This window comes from Haliaeetus albicilla, chromosome 15 (genome assembly GCF_947461875.1).
Source record: "Haliaeetus albicilla chromosome 15, bHalAlb1.1, whole genome shotgun sequence".
In the NCBI taxonomy this organism is placed as follows: domain Eukaryota; kingdom Metazoa; phylum Chordata; class Aves; order Accipitriformes; family Accipitridae; genus Haliaeetus; species Haliaeetus albicilla.
This window is the reverse complement of record NC_091497.1, coordinates 19279753-19299897: the sequence shown is the minus strand read 5'-3', so window position 1 is coordinate 19299897 and position 20145 is coordinate 19279753. Positions and strand designations below refer to the sequence as shown.

The following is a 20145-nucleotide window of genomic DNA, read 5'->3' as shown; positions in this document are numbered from 1 at the left end:
GAGGAGCAGGGAGTTGGACTCGATGATCCTTAGGAGTCCCTTCCAACTCGAGATATTCTAAGATTCTATTTAGGGTAGCCCACTTGCCCAGCCAAGGGAAAAGCAACTATAGACTCAAACCAGCTCTTTCTTCACTGTGCGTTTCTTCTGTTCTGAAACAAGGTTTTCAGCTGGACGGCTACTCTGGACATGAAGAGAATGCTTACACTATACAGAAGGCTTAATTCCTGCTACATTCACGCTCAAAATTGGATGGTACAAGCAGTTTAAACTTTTTAGACAAAAATGGCCATATACATCTAAATATTTGCAACTCCAAATACTAAGTGTGTGCAGGCAACTGAATTAATTGTTCGGACAGGTAACAGCATAGAATACATACAGCCAGTGCAACTAGGTCTGTATTTTGAAGTCAGATATAGACCTATTTCCCACACTTGCATTTTACAAGCTCACTCAGTACTTGTCCCATGTAAATTTTGGCAGGACATAATGTATGGCATTTATGCCACCTTTCGGCACACGCTCTAACCAAAAATAAAACCAATATATTAAAATCTTCTAACTTCCTTTTATCAGAGTGAAAACATCAATAAATTGTAATCTGAGTACAGGAACCGTTTGGATAAGCTCCAAGAGAAGTTTTTCTGGTGGTAAGACTACGAACAACAATTCCCAATTCCCTTGTTAAAAACTGGCGGCTGACCAAGAGTTCTGAAGAGAATAGCAAAGGAGTGGAAAACCTTCTCAACTCAAAGGAAACTCCAACACAATATTTTGGTAAAGGAGCAGCACAGGCTCCTTCCCTTGGTCCAGAATTAGGGTCAATATTAAAATAAAACCAACAACACACCAAGTACCAATCCGTCCACATCCCACTTCATTGCAAGCCAGTCAGCACACAACCCATTAACTGCTCAAGGCACACAGTAATTTCTGCTTTACTCCCCAGCTTTTTACTGTCACTGCTGAGTTTAATACGCTTGCAGACAGAGTGAGCTAAGCTATTAAACTTTAAGCATATAAACTCTATCCCTTGCATACCAGATGTCTGGAAGAAGGATATGGCTAAGCATTCAATATGCCTTTTTGGAAAAGAAAGTTAAATTTTGTTCTTTCTAGTCACTAGAAAGACTGAGGCAGCAAAGCATACGTTAAATGCATTCAATAGCTAACACTGACAGTAAAAGCTGAACTACAGAAATACAGAATCAATTACAATTCTTCAAATGGATGGTGTAGCTTGGCATAAAGCTTGACATGTTACAGCCTGTACATGCCTGTCAACACCCATCTATGACTACAAAGACTGAGTGGATAATCAGTATTAACAGTGCATGGGGTTATTCACCTCAACACACAAAAAGCTATTCACACTAATACCTACGTGGGTTTAGGTTTAGATTAAGTGTCCAAACGTAGACCTTCTGGATCATACTAGTAATAACAAATTCTTGGACCAAACTGCTGAAATTCTTTCCTGTGTTACAAATTGTTCAGCTTTCTTGTAGTGATATTAAGCAAAGCAGTGTCATGTTGAAGAACACACAATCAAACCACTTAAGATTAGCCAGATTTGTGATTTCAAGTCAGGTCTTCAATTGAAACATACTGTTTATCAGAAGACTCATTTTTTTTCAGTAAAATCTAATGATTTTTTAGAGAAAAGCGAACAAAATGCAAATTACAGGCACCTTAAATAAATATACCTCTTTTTAGGAGAGAAAAAAACCCACTCTCCTTTTTAGGAGAGAAAACCAAAAAAAAAAACCCAAACAAACCCAAAACTTTCTGGCCAAGTTTTCCATCCATAAAAGATGCAAATACTAGAGTTCCCTATGTTAGCCCTTCTTACCGGACTGACCTATTTCAACTGTATTCCTGGCAAGCAGTACTCTCTATTTACAGGCTAGTTTGCTAGCTAAAAGGATGGATGTCTTCCCAGCCTTTTAAAAAAGCCCTCTGCCAGCAGAAACCAGTCTAAGTTAGCTGTTCCTGAAAACAGCAGCTACTTCTTCCTCCTAAATTCTCTGCAAGTTGACTGTAAAAACTGAGCGTTGGTGTGCTTTGCTCAGACAGAAAAACAAAACATAGGAATAAAAGAGCAATTTGTCCATACCCAGGAGCCCTCCCTTCTCCCAAGCAAATATCCTTGCAGCTTCCTCTGGCCCACTGCACCTTAGACTTCCCTCTTCACAGTTGCACAACTGCAACCAGAACAGCTGTAAAGCTATTTATCCAATAGACAGGGAGACACAAACAGATGCACACAAACACACATGCTGTTCACAGATTTCTAGATAATCTTGCTGGTTATTCATCTGAAGATGATCTGGAGGATGCCTGCTTCAGTGCAGACTTCAAGCTAGACATACTCGAGATACCCAGTTACAAGGCACACTTGTGTTCAGAATACAAATGCTATCACAAATGTCCTAATGTCATGAGGCGCTTACCTCATTGTGGTTTTACTTCTGTAGTTTATTCCTACTTGCTGATATGGTGTCCTCCTCTTCCTCCCAAGCTAGATGCACAATGTAGAGTTCATCAATTTCTATTCTCAACATGCATACATATTAAATGAACTGCTACAGAAGAAAAATACCTTTTAATCATTTCATCTTCAGTTAAGAACAATGCAAGACTATTTCCCTTGATGTGAATTTCTACCCTCCTCATGCCCTTCTACAAATCCTGTAGGTTTTTTTCCCCACAATTAGAAGCTAAAAACTGATCCTTTTCATCTTTCCTGTAAACAGTAGTATTGAAAATGAGATCAGTACCTGAAGTGTAGAAAAATAAAACTAGCCAGAGGCCATGGGAAATGCAGCAATGACATTTATTGGAATTTCTCCAGGCATTACATGAAAAATTTTATAAGTGAAACCAAGGATAAAGCACAGTCAGTGCATCTTAAAAAAAAAAAAAAAAAAGAAAAAAAAAAAGGTATCTGAATAATCTTGATTCTTTGTAATACACGCTACTGCAGTTCCTGGGATTGGTTTTGTATGTACATATCACCTAAAACTTACTCTGAACAAAACTGCGAAGAACTGCCTTTTCACTTGGCGTTTTCCCATCTAGTACAATACAATATTCTTGAAATATCTAGACAGATTCCACATAATTTTATACACAGTGTTAAGACCTTTCACCCCAACTGTAAAAAGAAAGACTGTTAAGTAAATCAATATCTTTAATTGAATAAAACACCACGGAAGTAAAAAACAATAACAACAAAAAAGAAATCCAGGAGACGCCCAAGCCCCCAAGTTAAACAGCAGCGTGCAGCAAATCAGCATTGTTGTTCCTCACTTTTATATTAACATAAAGCATAATACTTAGAAAGCAGTGAAATTCAGTCCTTGCTTTCTAAATTGGACAATCTTATGCATAAAGACACTGCTGGATTTGGCACTTTGCTTAATTGTTTTTCTTACTAAAAAGAATAAGTGTTTCCTGAAATACAGTATAAATGGTAAGAGATAACATGAGCCACTGTAACACTCAATTAACGGTTCAGACATGCACTCCAAAATACGTGTCTATTACACATTTGTCTAAGCCTTCTCAAAATTTCCACTCAAAAACATTTTCAAAACTATATGCATCTTTTTATACCTTTATAAACATATTTTCTCCCTTGAAATGATCAGAGCTTACCTCACCTTCTGCCCAGAACACAAAAATTCATGACTTTTGTTTTAAAAAGAAGACCACAAAGCAGTATTAAAACAGGAATAACCTGGAAAGCCTTATTAAAACTGCACCTGTACTTCAGAATCCCCTTTCAAATGCATATTCACGTGTATGTGAAAACTGAAAGGTACATGATATTTGAAACTTGCTTGGTCCTCTCTCATGCGCTTATGCTCAACTTCCTGCAACCTGCCTCAATTTTCTCTTCAAATAAAATTTAAGAACAGCTTTCTGGCTCCCACTACAATAAGACAAGGCTTCTTGCAGTATTTCTTTGGTTAATTGAGAACTCCTTACATGCCTAACTCTTACGACAGCAAGTCTTCTGCAGAAAATTAACATCAGAATAAATACCATCCCACAGCCTTGCTTCCCTCCTCCTGTCATCACGACCAACCCCAGGACAGGTGGAAGCAAACAGGCCAGGAAGGAAGTAGCAGTCACCATTAGCTCTTGCCTTTACAAGTTCTGCAAGTGTGTATAGATACCTATTTCTTAGCTCTGAGTTACGGAGGTGGAGCTATGACGTGGTGCTTTTTCTTCCAGTTCCAACATGCATGTGGAATTACACTGCTGACTGATACAGCCCAGGCAGCGGATGGCACTAGAGCTCTTTCTGTACGAACCAAGTCATGATACTTATTCTGCTTATTGGTCTGTGCACATAATGTCAGTAGAATTAAAAAGAGAGGCACGCATGAGTTCACACAGATTTTCCACAGAAGATGTGAAACATGCTGCTCTTTGGAGGGAAAATTACATTCTTTTTTTTTTCTTCAAGTATTATTCAACATACATATATATATAAGACACGCTATTCTCATTTCACTACAAGACAAGCACATCCAGAGTGAATTTGTAGATCACCATTATCTTGGCTTTGACTACTGAAATTTCTCTTTTCCTTTAAGTCAACTCTAAATATACACCTACTAATAATAATTACATGTGACAATCCTTTATTTCCCCCTTGTGATTTATTTACATAATCATAAAAAAATTAATAGCCTGAATTTGCATACTGACATTTGAAGGCCCATCTGTAGCTATGAGTGTCCCAGCACTAGTTTTGGATAATACCGTTCGTTGCCTATTGCTAAGTCCTTTGAAAGCAGCATGCTCATCTTTTCTTTCCCTTTTTTTGAAAAGATGCTGCCTAGAAAACCTTGTTTTATGGCTTACTCCTTATTTTATTTTATTATTTGGATTGTAGTTTACTTCCTTCAGGAGCAGTTCACAGTCAGACAATGCTTCTGCTGGCAAATACTTCATTATCTGCTCAAGAGTCTTTTGATATGTTATCTTCTCCTGTTCCAGGGACTGAATTACAGTTTTCATTTTGTTTTCTCGAGTCAAAATAGTCTCCAGGCTGGATTCCAGACTCTGAATTTTAGCATGAGCAACCTGTAAACAATAACATTATCTTATAATAAATTGAGATGTTCTGAATAACTTTTTTATATTATGATATGCTATATGTTAAGGAAAGAACTTAATTACATAGATGTTTCTAAAAGACACCTGTGTATGCAGATAATACAAGGAATGCCTACTGTGTATCATACACAGAATCTCCTTATAGCGACCAGATCACTCTGAAGGATTTCTGAAAGCTTTGCAGAGGGAAGGAGACATGCAAGTTGCAGCAAGCAAGGGACAGTTAAGAGTAACAAGGAACTGGAGCTGCAGGGAGAAAAAGGAAATTAGCAGCTGGAGTAGCACTGGAAGAGACTACTTGTCTGACAGTGATGGAGCAATGGGAACCCTATATGAAAAAATAAATTAGCAGGATGGAGAGGTTGGAGGGAAAGAGAACCTCAACAGAAGCAGACAGTGTTCCCTATTCTCTAATAAAAGACCTACACCTTCCTCTGGGAAAAAAAAACCCAAAAAACCCCCCACTGACTGGTAATGAGAAAGCCTGGAAATCAGCAGTAGCAAACATGTCTCTGTGGAGAGTCGGGGAATTCTGACCATTCCTAGGAAAGGGCCCAAGCAGAGGAATGAAGAAACTATACAAACAAAAAGATGAAGATGTTAAGGAACTGAGGAAGATGCATTACAGTATGGTGCTCTGGAAGAACAGAGGAGCTTCAACAGACCCTTTCAAATCAGTCACTCATGATTATTTTATGGCCTTGATGCATTTTCAGAAGAGAGGTAAAAGCCCAGGTAGTAGTAAATAGATAAATAAAAAAATGAAATAAAGCAAAAATAACAACAGTAAAAAAGGCAAGTGATCCCCGTTTTTAATATCAAAAGAACACAGCACAGCACCCTTAGCGCATAAACACAAAAATAATGAGGCCTTGATCTTTCCTTTTTTCCCTGCTTCTATTTTCAGGTTTCAGAAGCTGAAGGTGCTGTCTGAGCTTTTTCCAATACTTGTTCAAATTAACAAATATAATAAGAAATGGCCTGGTGATGCAAAAAGAAGAGCTTGTCTTTCAGGAAAATGGAAGACAATACACATCGAAACCTGAAACAAGTCTTGGCCAGGCTATGGGAGAAAGGGTGAATAGTGAAGGAGGAAGAAGAGACTTTTTAAAGCATGACTTCATCAGTCTGGTGGGCACTCAGCTGTATCCAAGTCTGCTAGGAGAGACCACCTTTCAAAAGCAAGACTATGAGCTTCAACAGAAGGAAACAGAATGATTTTGCCTACAAAGGTCTAGAGAAAGCAAGACTACTGCACTATGGATTATTTCTTAAAACTTTCCAGTAGGGAAGCAAAGAGATGAAGGGACAGAGAACTTATTTTTCAGCAAGATACACAAATATTGCCAACAGATTTTATGGGAGAGAAAGGTAGAGATATTTTGAGAGAAAGAAACCTAAATCAAGAAGGAAAAGTCCAAGGAATGACAAAGGAGTTAAAAATGTGTCTAACAGAAGTAAATCCCTGTAACTGAGAGAACTGCTCAACTGCATGAAGTCTTGCAGTTAGGAGACTTCTCATGTACATTTAAAAAAGAGACCTACTCCTCTATTGGCTGAATCTCAGAAATGAGCTCTCCGTGAATTTGTAGTCTTAAGTCATTTACCTGTAGCTTCTCCAACAAATCCATGTTTTGTCTCTTCAGATGACTGTTTGCCCTCTCCAGCTTCTCCAGGGGTTCACCTTCATCACAGGGATTCACATTTTCCTGCAGTTCATCCTGAAGAACATGGTACTCTACTTCATAGGCATGGAGCTGTTTTGAAATATCCATCTCAAACACCTACCATGAAAGAAAAAATAATTTTTAACTACAAGAGAGAGCGCTTGCTCCACATGAATGTTTGGCTAAGAGGCAACTTTGCTTGATTAACTTAATGTTTTTTCCTGTTCCTCTCAAAAAAAGTATTTTAAGGAAAAGTCTACAGTAAGAGCATTTTAATATCTAGAGTTCTTATTGTAGCCATAATAAATCATAGACTTTAGAATAAATTGGATCATCACCTTTACAATTACTAAATACCATCTTACTATGAGATGTATCAGCAGGAAAGTCTTATTTAATCCCAGAATTTTGTAATATGACCAAGTCTTATCATCTCTTGCTCAGAAATGTTAAGAAGTTCAAGAAGAAATTTTCAATTCAAGTCTCACCAGCTTGTGATGGGAGCAGGATCACACAATGAGGAAGAAAAATCCAGGAATCATCAGATCTCCACCCTCAAAACTAGATCTCTTGAAGTCAAGTACCCATTTATAGACTTTTATAAAAACACTCTTCACACAGTTTCCCTGTGCTCTATCTCTGCGTGAAGATACACTATTTTCTTATTGGGATGCTTTGGTGACAAAGCATTGTGAAGACTATGGAACTGAGCATCGAACAGTGATGGGACCATATGACCCTTATCTGTTTATACATCTAGTCACAGCCTCTCAGCTTCTAGAAGTTACCAAATAATTTAGACTAGGAAGGGAAGGATGTCTACAGTGACATTAACTCTGTCCCTTGTTCTAGAGACCACAAACATTACACCAACAGAATATACATGCAGATCCCCAACAAACCAAGTTCTGCATTATGTTCATTGTTCTTCAGGTAAACCAAATGAGGTAAAACTTTAAATTACATATGGTGTTTAAGCTGGGCAAGTGCCATTTTCCTCTATGTAGCTACCCGGTCAATTCTTCATCTGTGTATTATAGTCCTGCATAACATTTTTCTTTCATTATTTGCTGTAAGATGACTGTCCCAGGAATTACAACATTGAGACAGCCAAACGACTCCACTTGCAGCCAGTCTAGGTAGAAGCAACATGATATAGGCAGTCTACACATGAAAGCAGATCCAGAAGGCTGCTCAGCATGAGACCACACCACAGGCGAGCAGGCGACCTTCCTCTCAGAGCTGAGCTGACCTGCGTATAACCACATCCACTTCCGCTCAGGCAACATAACCCATTCTTTACTCAATCAGACCTGGCTTTGCAGTTCTACCATCCTCACCACAGCGCAGTTGCTCTGCAACCCACACAGACCACAGGACAGAGACAATGTCTAATAGTATCAAAAATATTGAACTATCATCTCTATCACTGCCAGAATCAGTGAGTTGTGAAGATAGACACTAAAGTGCCTGACACAGGTTTAGCACGGCAATCACAATCAGTGCAATGAGGAAATGAAGATTTACATGTCATCTAAAAATTAATTCTTAACTGACAGCACCTGAAACATTCAAGTGTTAACCAAGCCATAGGAATGCATTAGTGTGAACTGCACTCCTGCGTATGGAGATGGTTTTCTAGAGCTCTTCTGTTATCTCCAAACTGCCACCTGAAGGGGGAAAACTGCTCACAGGTTCACAGTTAAGGTACTAGACTGAGGCTCATTTTCAATTTGCAGCTTCAATGCAGAGGAAGATGATATAGAGAGATGAAGATCCCAGCCACTGACAGTATTTCACAGGAAGGTTTTCCTGTATCAGCATCAGTAATTCTTTGTTTCTCTTCTATTCTCACCCTTTGCCATGAAGCTGCAATGATACTGATGAAATAACAATACTCCAATCCTCCTTCCGCATACCCAAGAAAGGCAGGCATCAATCCTGAGGGGCTTTTACCTCTGGCATCAAGCACCTGCCAAATGTAATCCCTCCAAGTATGGTGTTGAGGTGAGAAGGGGAAGTCGCACGAGGGCACCCTAAAAGTGATACCCAGGAGGATAGAAGCCACCCCCGCAACAGAACAGCAAAAGTTTGCTTGACCTTCATTTTAGTACAGATCATGAAAACAGGGCTTCAACAGTCTCCTAATTTGTAGCATTTTAAGTTGGAGGTATCAGAAAATTTCCTATGGGGGTACCCAGCCCTGTACAGCCAGAATTTTGAAGGATCAGGAGGAGAAGTTGCTGTGATGCTACCTCTTCCCACCATGGCAAGTTGTGCTTCCCATCACAAACTGTAGGACTGCTCACCAACTAGCAGGGAGCAACAGCTGGGTTTAGGTTTGGAAAATAGGCTACTTTTACCCTTCTGATGGTGACATGAAATTTATAAGCAAAGTCATGTTTACCCAATAGCTGGGGCACAAAAGAACCTTTGTACTAAACCTTGAGGTAGCAGCTAAAGCCTTGCTAAAATTGCAGTCCAAAACCCACTGAAATTAGCTCATATCCAATTTCTGTACAAGTTAATGGGAAGATGACTCCTTTGCATTTCAAACCAAAAGGAACGTACTGAGAAGACTTCTACATATTCCTTAGGCATGATTCTTTAAAACTAAAGCGGGGGAAAGGGGGGTACAGAAAGTAAAGACAGAAACAATCTTACCTGAGTAATAATTTTTTCCATTTGAGGCTGAGTCATATCTGGAATAGCAGTTTTAAGAAAATCAACAATGTTCTCAAAACTCTCACATCCCATTATAGATGTTTCTTGACTGCTAAGTAGGCTCAGTGCTACTTTAAATATGACTTCCGTTCCTTGAAGAAAAATAATGTCTAAAAAAGAAAATTATTAACATATCTTGAAAATGAGAGCTTAAGTCACTGGATAAATATGTATATTTGCTGGGATGTTTTAATCAATCATACTGCAAATTTATTCAGTTCAGAAGCGCAATCTGTCTTATTTCAACATGAGGTTAAAGCATATAAAAGCCTTTTCTGTCATCTTACAGATGTGAGAGAACATTAAAGAAAATATTGCATGCTTGTTATGTCTGTAACAGTTATCTGCAATAAGCATTTCATTACCGTCTTCTGTAGACTATAGACCTTTAACTAACTGCTAACTGTTTTTAAGTGCATCTATAACTGAAAAGCAATTGGGAAGCAGATCACAACACAATGTACTAACATTTTACAGTTTTCTACAGGCAGAAGCTAGTCCTTAAAAAACGATCATGTAGATTCCGTACCCAATCATATTATTTTCAAAATCCATAGTAGTTATCATATTGGCTATAATTTAAGCCCCAAATCTTTACTTTAAGATATAATTAAGTGGATTTGAGGGGAAAGTCCAGGCTCTGCAGAAGTCAGTAGACACAGACTACACAGAAACTGGAAACTTGATCACAGTAACTAGAAACTCAGTCTTGGTAGCAGCGGTGGACTTGCAGTTACCAAGGTGAACGCAGCACATGAGCAGTTCAAATTAAGCCTCCTGTGCTGTTGGCTCTGTCACACCACCAAAAGCAGGGCTACACAACTGAACAAACTTAATTTCTGATCCTGATACTGAGAGGTCATCCTTGGCCCTAATCCAGGGTAGCACCAGGATACTGGTGAGGCAGCCATCTCACTCATGCAGAGTTCCTAAAAGTCTCCCTTCTCAAGTCTATGATGCACATTCAAGGAGCATAAATATAAGTATGTAATTTGTGATGGGTAGACATTAACCGTCTGTTCCTGGTATGTGACAATGGCCCATAAAACACTGAAGATGCAGGAATCCAAACCATTAAGAAGTAAAACAACATAGGGACGTTTGAGTATTAAAATGGGAACATGCTTTGCTCAGCCCATTTACAGAGAAATGAACACTGACCTTCCCCACCCTTAAAATACTTGTTTTCCAAATTCAAAGCCTACTGAGGAAAAAAAAAAAAAAAAAAAAGAAAAAAGAAAAGAACACTTTAGCCTTGAAAAACAAGTCAAAAGAAAAAAAAAATGCTTGAGTGTCCCAGAATTCAGTAATCCCGCTGGGAAAGAGATGTACCAATCACCTGAATACCACTGAAAAACAGATACACCAATCATTTGTTCACCCAAAGATCAGTCAGAAAAAGTTTGCTGTAAAAGGAAAAAACCTCTGTAATGGAGAAATCACTAGGTCAAAAAAAAAAAGAAAAAGAAAACCAAAACCAAGCAAATCCCTCTTTCTCCCCAAACCACCACACGAAAAAAACCTAACACACTCCAGTAATAAAACATGAGACAAAAGTCAGGTTGAATTTCTTAAGAAAAGACAAAAGGTGCCATATGAAAAACAGAAAAATCAAATGGAAAAAAGTCTGATTTAGGAAGAAGTACATGACATATACACCTAGCTTCTTGGTGCATATCTGAGTGCAGTGAGTTTTACATTAGTAAATAAAAAAAAATTTTAAAAAGCTGCATTGCTAGAGATTTGATTAAGCCGGCAGTTCCTATTGACAATGAAAGAATACAAAACCAAGTACTTGACATGCTGATACTGTAAACACTACAAGGCACAATCAATATTTAAGCTTCTGTACTAGACATTATCTGAAGAGGAGCATATCATAAAAAAACCTATGGAATAAGAGGCATACTAAGACTAGAAAACTGTTCAATATATACGTGAATACCTGAAACAGCTTTTAAGTTCGGGTTTACCTGATTTTTTATTAGAAAGCACTTTAGAATCGGTTATACAGAAACACTTTCTTGAAAACCAATACATTCTCTTTTTTCAGTTTGCAAGATGAACTTTTCTATAGACATCAACTGAATGTTTGATGCATAAAATACATTTGCAACAATAAACTTGCTGCTGTTCACACTTCAGAAGTCTCTTGGCTAATAACAGCAGTCATATTTAATTGCTCAAGTCTGATGTTTCAAAGAATACATTTTGGTTTTCTCCTTTGAAAAGGAGCTGACATCCCACCATGAAGAGTGTTGCTACTTGCCACCCACAATAGTCACCCCAGATGTCCCCAGTATGTAGAAAACTACTCCCTGAGAGTTTCAAAACATAATGGACAACATTGTTCTGTTTATTACTGCAATAAAATAAACTTTCTTACCAAATACTCTGGCTACAAATCCTAATGGAAACTGAGATGCGAACAGTGTAAGAAACCACGGTGCAGCATAAAGACTGGGACTGATTTCATTTTCTTCAAGATGATTATACAGGTCTCTGTGATAATCATGAAGAAGCCTTGAGAGCTGATACATCTGAATCTACAGTGCATGAAGGGGTTGGGGGGGAAGGAAGTAGAGAAAGAAAAGTTCAGCTTTACTCAGTTTTCCAAACCATCCACTTTTCACTCAAGGGAAATTAACTCCAGTACAGATGGCACTGTAAAATGAAGCTTAATTGTTGCCTAGGGCCTCAAGTGATATCTACTCACGTATAAACAACCCACCCCTAGTGAATTAAAACCAACACAGTAATCAATAACAAAGAACAGTTTGAAACTGATTATTAATGAAGTATCATTGCAGATTTGCAGGCTTAAGGTAAGAAGAGAATATTTTGATCTAACTTTATCAACAAACCACAACTTTCAATCTTGCAGCAATGAAAGTAGAAGTACCTCTTCCAAGATGCCAAAACTCTCCATTACAGAGTTGAACTATTTCTGGCTAAATTTACACACTTCAGCTTTCATCCTTTGAATCTCAGCCATATTTTTTCTGCATTTAAAACTTCTATGCTACAATCATTACTTTAGACAGCTTCTGTACCCACAGAGTACTTTAGATACGGTGGGTCAATAGAGGTATATCGCATACATATTTCCCAGCATACCTCCCACATGCCAGTATATCACTCTGTGGCAAATTATTTCCTTGCCATTTTGATAGTTGATATTCCACAGTAAGTCGCTCACAGCACAGAGCAACACTTCTCTCAGAAAGCAGATGAGAAGCAGGCATATATTGATTAGCTGTCAGGTCCAATTTTGCTTTCAACAGTGCCTTATGCTTAAGGTGAATCCATTCCTCAATAAGAAAATGACTTATTAAATCCAGTTACTTTGCTACTTTTATTGGTCATGATTCTTCCCTACCAAAAACTGACTGCACTTGAAACTATCTACAGTCAGCAATGACCAGAAGCAGAGAGATCGCTTCTCATTCAGGCAAATTAGCTAAATTTGTGCATGCATTTGAGTCCATGCTTTAATTGCCAAAGATAGTAATTAAGCACAGTTTGGACAGTGTCAATACAAAACACATTTACGTGTGAAATTAGAATAGTATCACAGAGGCAGTAAACCAATTGGATGAGTTCATTATGAACTAAGGATCTAGATTACTACTTTTCCAGACAACAATTAAAAATACAAGTCAAATAAGTTTTCATTATCCTGAAGAAACATCCAACATTATTCTTCTACAGGACAAGCTAATTCTGCGTATAAGCTTACTTATGTTTCAGTACTAATAATGCAAAAAAATTTGCAAGTGCTCTACTCCCATTAAAAAACAAAACAAAGGGTTAGGCTTTAGTGATGTCCTCTAAGTCATCTTCAATAGTCTAGTTTGTCTTGAGCAGAAAAAACTTGTACTTTTGTATAGAAGAGGATAACTGCCTAGAAGCAAACTGTTGGGAAAGAGAGGTCATTTCATTTAAAGGGCAAACAGTACTACAAGCGGTAAACCTTCTTAAACTTAAAAAGCGTTCTTCCTCAGAGCTTCTGACAATGAAGGTTTCAGACTCATTTAAAACAAATGGTGAAATTCTGGACATCTGAATGCTCTCAAACCATCAGATGTTACTGAAAGTCTACAGCTGCAGTATAACATACAAACACTAGGAGAGCATCTTCTAGGGGGGAAAAAAATCCCACAACCATGCATTTATCACAGTTTGACCCCCATAGGTTCAAAACATATTTGGGGAAGGTGGGGGGGGGGGGGGAAATGGGACAGGGAAGAGGCACAACGATGCTCTTTATGACTGTTCACCCTTAATTCATCACAACAAACTTGTTATAGCATACTTACATCCACAGTAAAACACTCCTCTATCGTTTTTAGAATAAGCACATACAATTTCTTTAACTACAACCTATTCTATTGTTCTGGACATTTGCCAAACAAGCACTTCAAGTGACTGGTCATGAAAAGTGGACTGAAACTCTCCCTTAAGTTTTTGCTTAGTCATAAGTGTTTGTTATGCAGGGAGCATGGAAAAAAAAAAAACAAAACCCAAACCCCCAACTTTTGTATCTGCGTCTTAATTTTCTCTTTCTCCACTGTGGATTACAAGCTTTAACTCAGCAGTGGTATACCCCTTTATAATATTAAGGACTTATAGCATACAGTTATTTAATTCAGTGGACAGTTGCATCTTAAGGTGAAAGATTTCTCAAACTTTAAACCCTGAAGTTTATACAGATCTGAAAGATTTTCTGTCTCCTTCCTAAGCAGCCTTGATTATCTACAGCTAGCTGTCAAAAGACTAATATTGCAGAGCATGCATCGTTTCATAAGCAAACTAAATGATCAAAAAATCGTATGTTTTCTCTGTGTTGAGGGTGGTGGGATAGAGGACGGTGAGAGAAAAGAGGTGCAAATGACGAAGCAAGACAAAGCAGCCTCAAGTACAAACGCCTGTGGAGTACATTGACTGGCCACTGGGTGTCACTATTGATTTGACTTGGAGTTACAAGACAAAAATCTACATCTAAGTGCTTATGGACTGAAGAAAACCAAATTTATTTTTAAACTCCATCTATACAGATGCAAGTATATCGGATTTTTTGGCATAAGGAAGAGAGAGAAGTGAGGAAAAGAAAAGGAAGATCAAAATAGCAGAGAAAGCAGTTTCCAAACAGGAGATGATGGGGACGTGTGACAGGAAAAGTCTGCAAGTTCTGAACTTCTCTGTTTGCAAATTGAGAGGCGGAGAGGGGTTCAACAATAACATTTGCATGCACCTCACAACCTCTGAAACAGCATAAGAAGCTTCATAAGGCCCTGGAGAACATGAGCAACCTCTGAGAGCTCAAAACTCATTTAAAACTCTGGTTTGCTTTAGGAGAAGGACTGACTTACCTGTAGCGACATCATGTCTGGCCTGTACTGTTTACGGAACCCAAGGTCATACATGAGGAATTTCAGCATTTCAAAGGCCTGTTCTTCACTCATGTGTAGAAGCAGCACTCCAGCTACAAAGCTGATACCTTGACAATAACCCACTTCTTTGTCCAGCAAAGAGTATGCTTTCAGGAGATTAAAGAGTGATAGCTGTCCTGCTCCCAGGTGGGCAGAAAAGTAAGGATGCGTAGGGAATGTCCGTCCTGACATAAAGAGAGAGAAGTAGTTGATATTCAATTCTTCTCAAAAAAACCCATATCCATCTGACAACCAGCACTTCTCTCTTCCCATAGACCACTTCTCTTTGCTTTCACATGCAGGTTGACTTTAGTCAGATCAATCTGTATTTTACCACTGATTTTAGACTGTATCCATTGAGCTTATTTAATATTCTCACCTGCATAGAACTTGCAGAAGTGACTGCTTGATTTCTTTTTTCAGACAGATGTAGAGGAGCAGAAATACAAAGAGCATAACCTAAGAAATCATCTGCTTAGAGACACTAAGTGGCATAAACAGAATGTATCCTGACAACATAGCAAGCAGTGCTGATACAGCAGCATCTATCTCCAGCAACAGCTTCCATTAAGACTGGTGTGTTTTCACTCAAAGACCCACAAAACAAATCAGAAAAATATCTCAGCTACAAACAGACATACCTAGATCTACAAGGATGGCATGCTGTTGAGCAGTCAGTTGTTTTAGAAGTTCTTTGTAAGAGACATCAGGAGGCTGCTGCTTGTTTGGCAGTCTGTGTCTGACTCGATGTTGCACAGCCAAAAACTGCCAAATTTCTCCCCGACGACTTTTTGGTACGCCTGCAGGTCAGTCAAAAAAACAAGAGGCATAAGCAGAGGCATACATTTAGTGCTATAACACAAGAATTTGCTTTGTCATAATCTTGCTCTGTCATCATCTAGGCCGAAGCACTCTGGAGGATCCCTTACAGCCAGCTTCAGAAGTTGTGCACTCTGAAGTGTATTCACTCAGCAGGCACAGTTCAGTTATACTAACTAAACATTAACTACAAATTTATGGTAATTACACTGAGCAGTACATTGGGCTACTGACCTATAGACATCATTGGGCGACTGACCTATAGACATCACTTGATTTGCCACGTCTGAGCTGTTAGCCTCCAGCAGGAAAAGATGCACAACTACATACAGAATGCAGTCCAGCCTGTTTAGAAAGGATGAACTAAATTCACAGGTGTAAAATATGGGGAAGTCTACCTCCTCTTCCCCTTCCTAAAGGGCTGCTCATGTCAGTCCATAGACTTGGAGAAAGATGCACAGATAATAAAAGGCTCAGTTAAAACCTAAAAAAGCATTAATGCTGCATACCAAAGGACACAGAACCACTCATACTGAAAGACATCATTTCTCTCAAGTCAGCCAAGCACCTGTGAAAGCGTAACTAAACTAAAATAGTACTTTTGGACTTTCACATACATCCCCCTTTGATATCTGACTGTAAAACAACCTTTGAAAGTCAAAATAAATTGTCAACTCTGCAAATACTTTCCAATCAAATAATTATTTAACAAGTTAGAAAAAGCATATCCTTGTTCCCAACTCTGAACAACAGTCCAGCAGCAGAAGATAGGGGAACAAGGTAAGTCATTTGTTGTCAGTCTTCTGCAGGTCACTTAACAGGAACTCCCTTATTTCGACCACAATTTCCTTTGGTGGCAATTTAAACTTCCCTCCTGTACCACAGCCAGATTACACCGAAATATTATTTTTTAAGCATGTGTAACACAGACATGAGATTCTATGCAGGAGGACACAGAGGTGCAATCAGACTTTACATTCACATTATACTAACAAGGCCCTCTGGCTCCCCTTCCAGCCTATGGCTAGGCCACAGGAAGATCTACTTCAAGACAAAATCCCCAGCCTTTCACTCAAGGAAACAAAATACTAAAAGACCATGTTCCAGACTACAAGATGTGGTTGTTCTGACTCTCTGAAGCTTGGTTGTGATTCCCCTAGGTTTTAGGCACAGTCTGCATTAGACATTACAGTCCTGCCTTCTCAGTTAATAAAATCAGAGCATCTGAAACTCAGAGGCAATTGGATAGGAGCCACAGACCAGAAATCAGAAGGTCAATGTTAGCTGCAGAAGCTCCAAGTCAGTCTTTGATGTAATAATACATGGGCACGAGACACTACTTTCAGGAGTGTGACTATACATGTTTCTGCATTGCTGACATTGTAAGCTGCAGACACAACAGAACCTATTTTCTCTTCGGCAGCAGGAGGTGGGTGCATTTGCAAAAAGAAGGCAATTTTTTCATGATTTTGTGCTACTGGAAAAAGTGTATTGCTGGCAGATTTCCTTCCGTACCAAAAGGGAACAACAACAACAAAAATCTTCAGATTTCATAGTTAAAAGCCATCTGCCATAAATACCTTCTTTCAAAGTGGAATGAATATCTTCCATGTCACATCGGATTTTGGCTCTGCAGTTTAGTAACTTCTTATCCCAAACATTTATGACATCTTTCTGACATGTACCAACTTCATCATAGTCCAGTTTTACTTTTCTTGATTGAAGCTCATCTCTGCTTGCTAGAGCACAGAACAGAAAGGAAGAGCACATGGAAAACCAGAACATCAGAAAATGACAAGAGACATCAAATACGCAAAACCCATTCAAGTTAGATATATCTATCTGATAATCTGACTAGGCATAAACACACCTTCTACAATTCATCAGTTAATAGCTGAGATGGGGCCAGTCTTTTGTTATAAGATGCTGCAGGTAACATTTTAACTTCTATTACCGGGCCACGAACATTAGCAATTCATGAAGTACATGAAAACATTTTTTAAGGCTTGGGGCAAGAAGAAAAACCCACTCAACACAGTCAACTTCACCACATCTGCTGCTTCTTTCAACTGCAAAAACACCTTTGATCATTTTTCTCTTGTTTATATTGAACCTTACAATTGTTTTAGTGTGGAAAGTCCCAAACATATGAATGTTTATATCAGAGATTTAAGCAAGCAAGCTAGGCAAGTCTTCTAAACTGAAGTTGGTCACACTGGTTCCAGTTTTTACATGTCCCTTAAGACAGTGGTAAGAGCTCTTGGCACTGCTACCTGGCATCATCAGGCTGACTACAAGTAAACATAATGAACCAACATAAACCATATCCAGAAAGGTACATCTGTGCTGAAGCACAGAACTCACATTGCTGAAGACTTAGAAGGTTTGCTGCATAGGACTACCTGGCACAAAATATTTATTCCAGAGGACTCACTATTTTTGAAGTAAAGCTACATTGTTACTCTGGAATTTCATGGAGGAGCAGCTTTCATTTCCATTACTGAGACATTAACTGTAGTTATTTTATTACACATGACATGCATGCAGAAAAACACTCCAATTCCTTGTACTACTGGTGTAAAAAACTGGAATCAAGACCTGAATGTGTCTTAATTTACAGAGATAGGTTTCATTATCGTTGGACTGAACTGTACATTTCACAACACGACCTCTGAAAGCTGCAACTGTGTTTATTCCAAATTCGACTTGCTCCCTATGCAGTACTTACTCCTTCCTCTTACAGCTGTACCCCCCACCCCACCATCATCTCTAGGTGAAAGCAAACTCTCAATCACATTTTTATACAACCTGCAAAACAAGACAATCAGTTCCTTCGCCTAATCATCTCACTTTGGATACAGCCAATATTGGATGAATCCATATGATCATTGCCTAGCCCACTCAAAAAATTTAGGTGATAAATTATTTCCAAAAGCTGTATGTCACACCTCTGAGACTATATCTATTCAAGACTACAGGGGGGGGTTGTAAAAACAACTGTTATGCAAGGTGCAGTACACTTCCATAAAAATGAGAATGTGATCTCATCACAAGAATTTGCAGTCCAACCGGAGCAATTTTAAATGTTACCCTATTGCTGCACAGAATGCATCTGAGAATGCTCACTCTCCTAAGCAGTATGCGACAGATTCAAGACAACAGTAACATATTTCAGTGTGACAATGAACTCCAGGATTGAGTGCACAGGTTATCATTCACTGAACCGTACTTTGGCTCTGCAGTTAACCCTAGTGAAAGTCAGCAAGCTTGCTTGTTGATCATATTTGTCCTGCCTACTATGCCACCTGTGGCTGCTTGCAACCATCCTTGGTAACATTTTTCCTAATCATCGCTAGGTGGCCTACTACTTTTCGTAGTTGTATTTCTCGGTGATCTACTGGAAAAAGTACCTTTTAGCTTCTCAGAAAAAAAAAAAAGCAAGTTTGTGCAATTCACAGAACTTACCTTCTATAAAACAAAGAGCTAATAGTATTCAAGTCTCCTCGACAGCAAAAGGAATAGGAAAAGAGGTTCTATTAATATTTTGTAAATAAAAATCAAGAAAACATTATCAGAAAACCACTAAAAACAACTCCACAGCAATTCCAGTCTTCAACCAGTCATATACAGCTGAATAAATTCACAGCTAGGAACCTGGCTTCAAGTACAGAAATGGCTGCATTTCTGTTATTACATTTCCCATTCCCGAGATCTACATTTAATTGTAGGCTAGGATGCCAATCACTGCCCGAACCAGCACTTGTTTGGAATGTATCAGTTCTGCATATGTCCTGTCCGTAAAATGGCCCATGTTACAGCAGCCCACAGGAAGGAAGCCTAAAGATAGGCATTAAGACAGTTTACTTTTCACCCTTTGAAAATAAGAAGATGAATTCTAGCTAGCCAGAGCACCAGTGTCACTAGCAGTACTTATGAACCTGCACGTAAGAATGGAGATATGCTGCTTGGAGCACAAACCGAGATGTGGGCTGGCAGATGACGACCAGTTTGGAGTCTCCACTACTGGCACTCCTGTTTTCACCACAAATGATCAAGCAGGCAGAACTTATTTTCTACATATCCGTTACACAATGGAAATAACTTATAACTAGGTCTTAAGGAACTGGACTGATTTAACAGTTTTCAGTACGTCCACCCATGCAGGGTGGGTGGGTACAGAAAAGAGTTTGTCCCTCAGCAGCTCATACTACCGGAGGGAACAACATGAAATTAGTCACTACAGAAGACATCCAGCTTCCCCACCCCACAACAGTAGACTGTTTGCTAAAACAATAAACAAAGATTTTGGCTGAAGTTAAAACAGACTTCTCTGTAGATGTTTCCTATGAATCTAGGGGTTTCCACAG

The 20145-nt window shown here is 38.8% G+C and overlaps 1 protein-coding gene across 5 annotated transcripts in view; it reads right to left on the bottom strand.

Annotated features, from left to right (window-relative positions):
- Nucleotides 1-2820: 2820 nt before the first annotated feature.
- Nucleotides 2821-20145, bottom strand: part of TBC1D4 (TBC1 domain family member 4) — a 110158-nt gene continuing 92833 nt past the window's right edge. For all 5 annotated transcript variants that reach the window (XM_069802550.1, XM_069802551.1, XM_069802554.1 and 2 more), the window contains 7 exons: nt 17359-17517; nt 15601-15759; nt 14900-15144; nt 11914-12073; nt 9468-9637; nt 6744-6920; nt 2821-5103 (listed from right to left, as the gene is read on the bottom strand). In XM_069802550.1, the coding sequence (XP_069658651.1) occupies nt 4885-5103; nt 6744-6920; nt 9468-9637; nt 11914-12073; nt 14900-15144; nt 15601-15759; nt 17359-17517 (1289 nt within the window). In that variant the 3' untranslated portion in view covers nt 2821-4884. The remainder of the gene's footprint in view (nt 5104-6743; nt 6921-9467; nt 9638-11913; nt 12074-14899; nt 15145-15600; nt 15760-17358; nt 17518-20145) is intronic.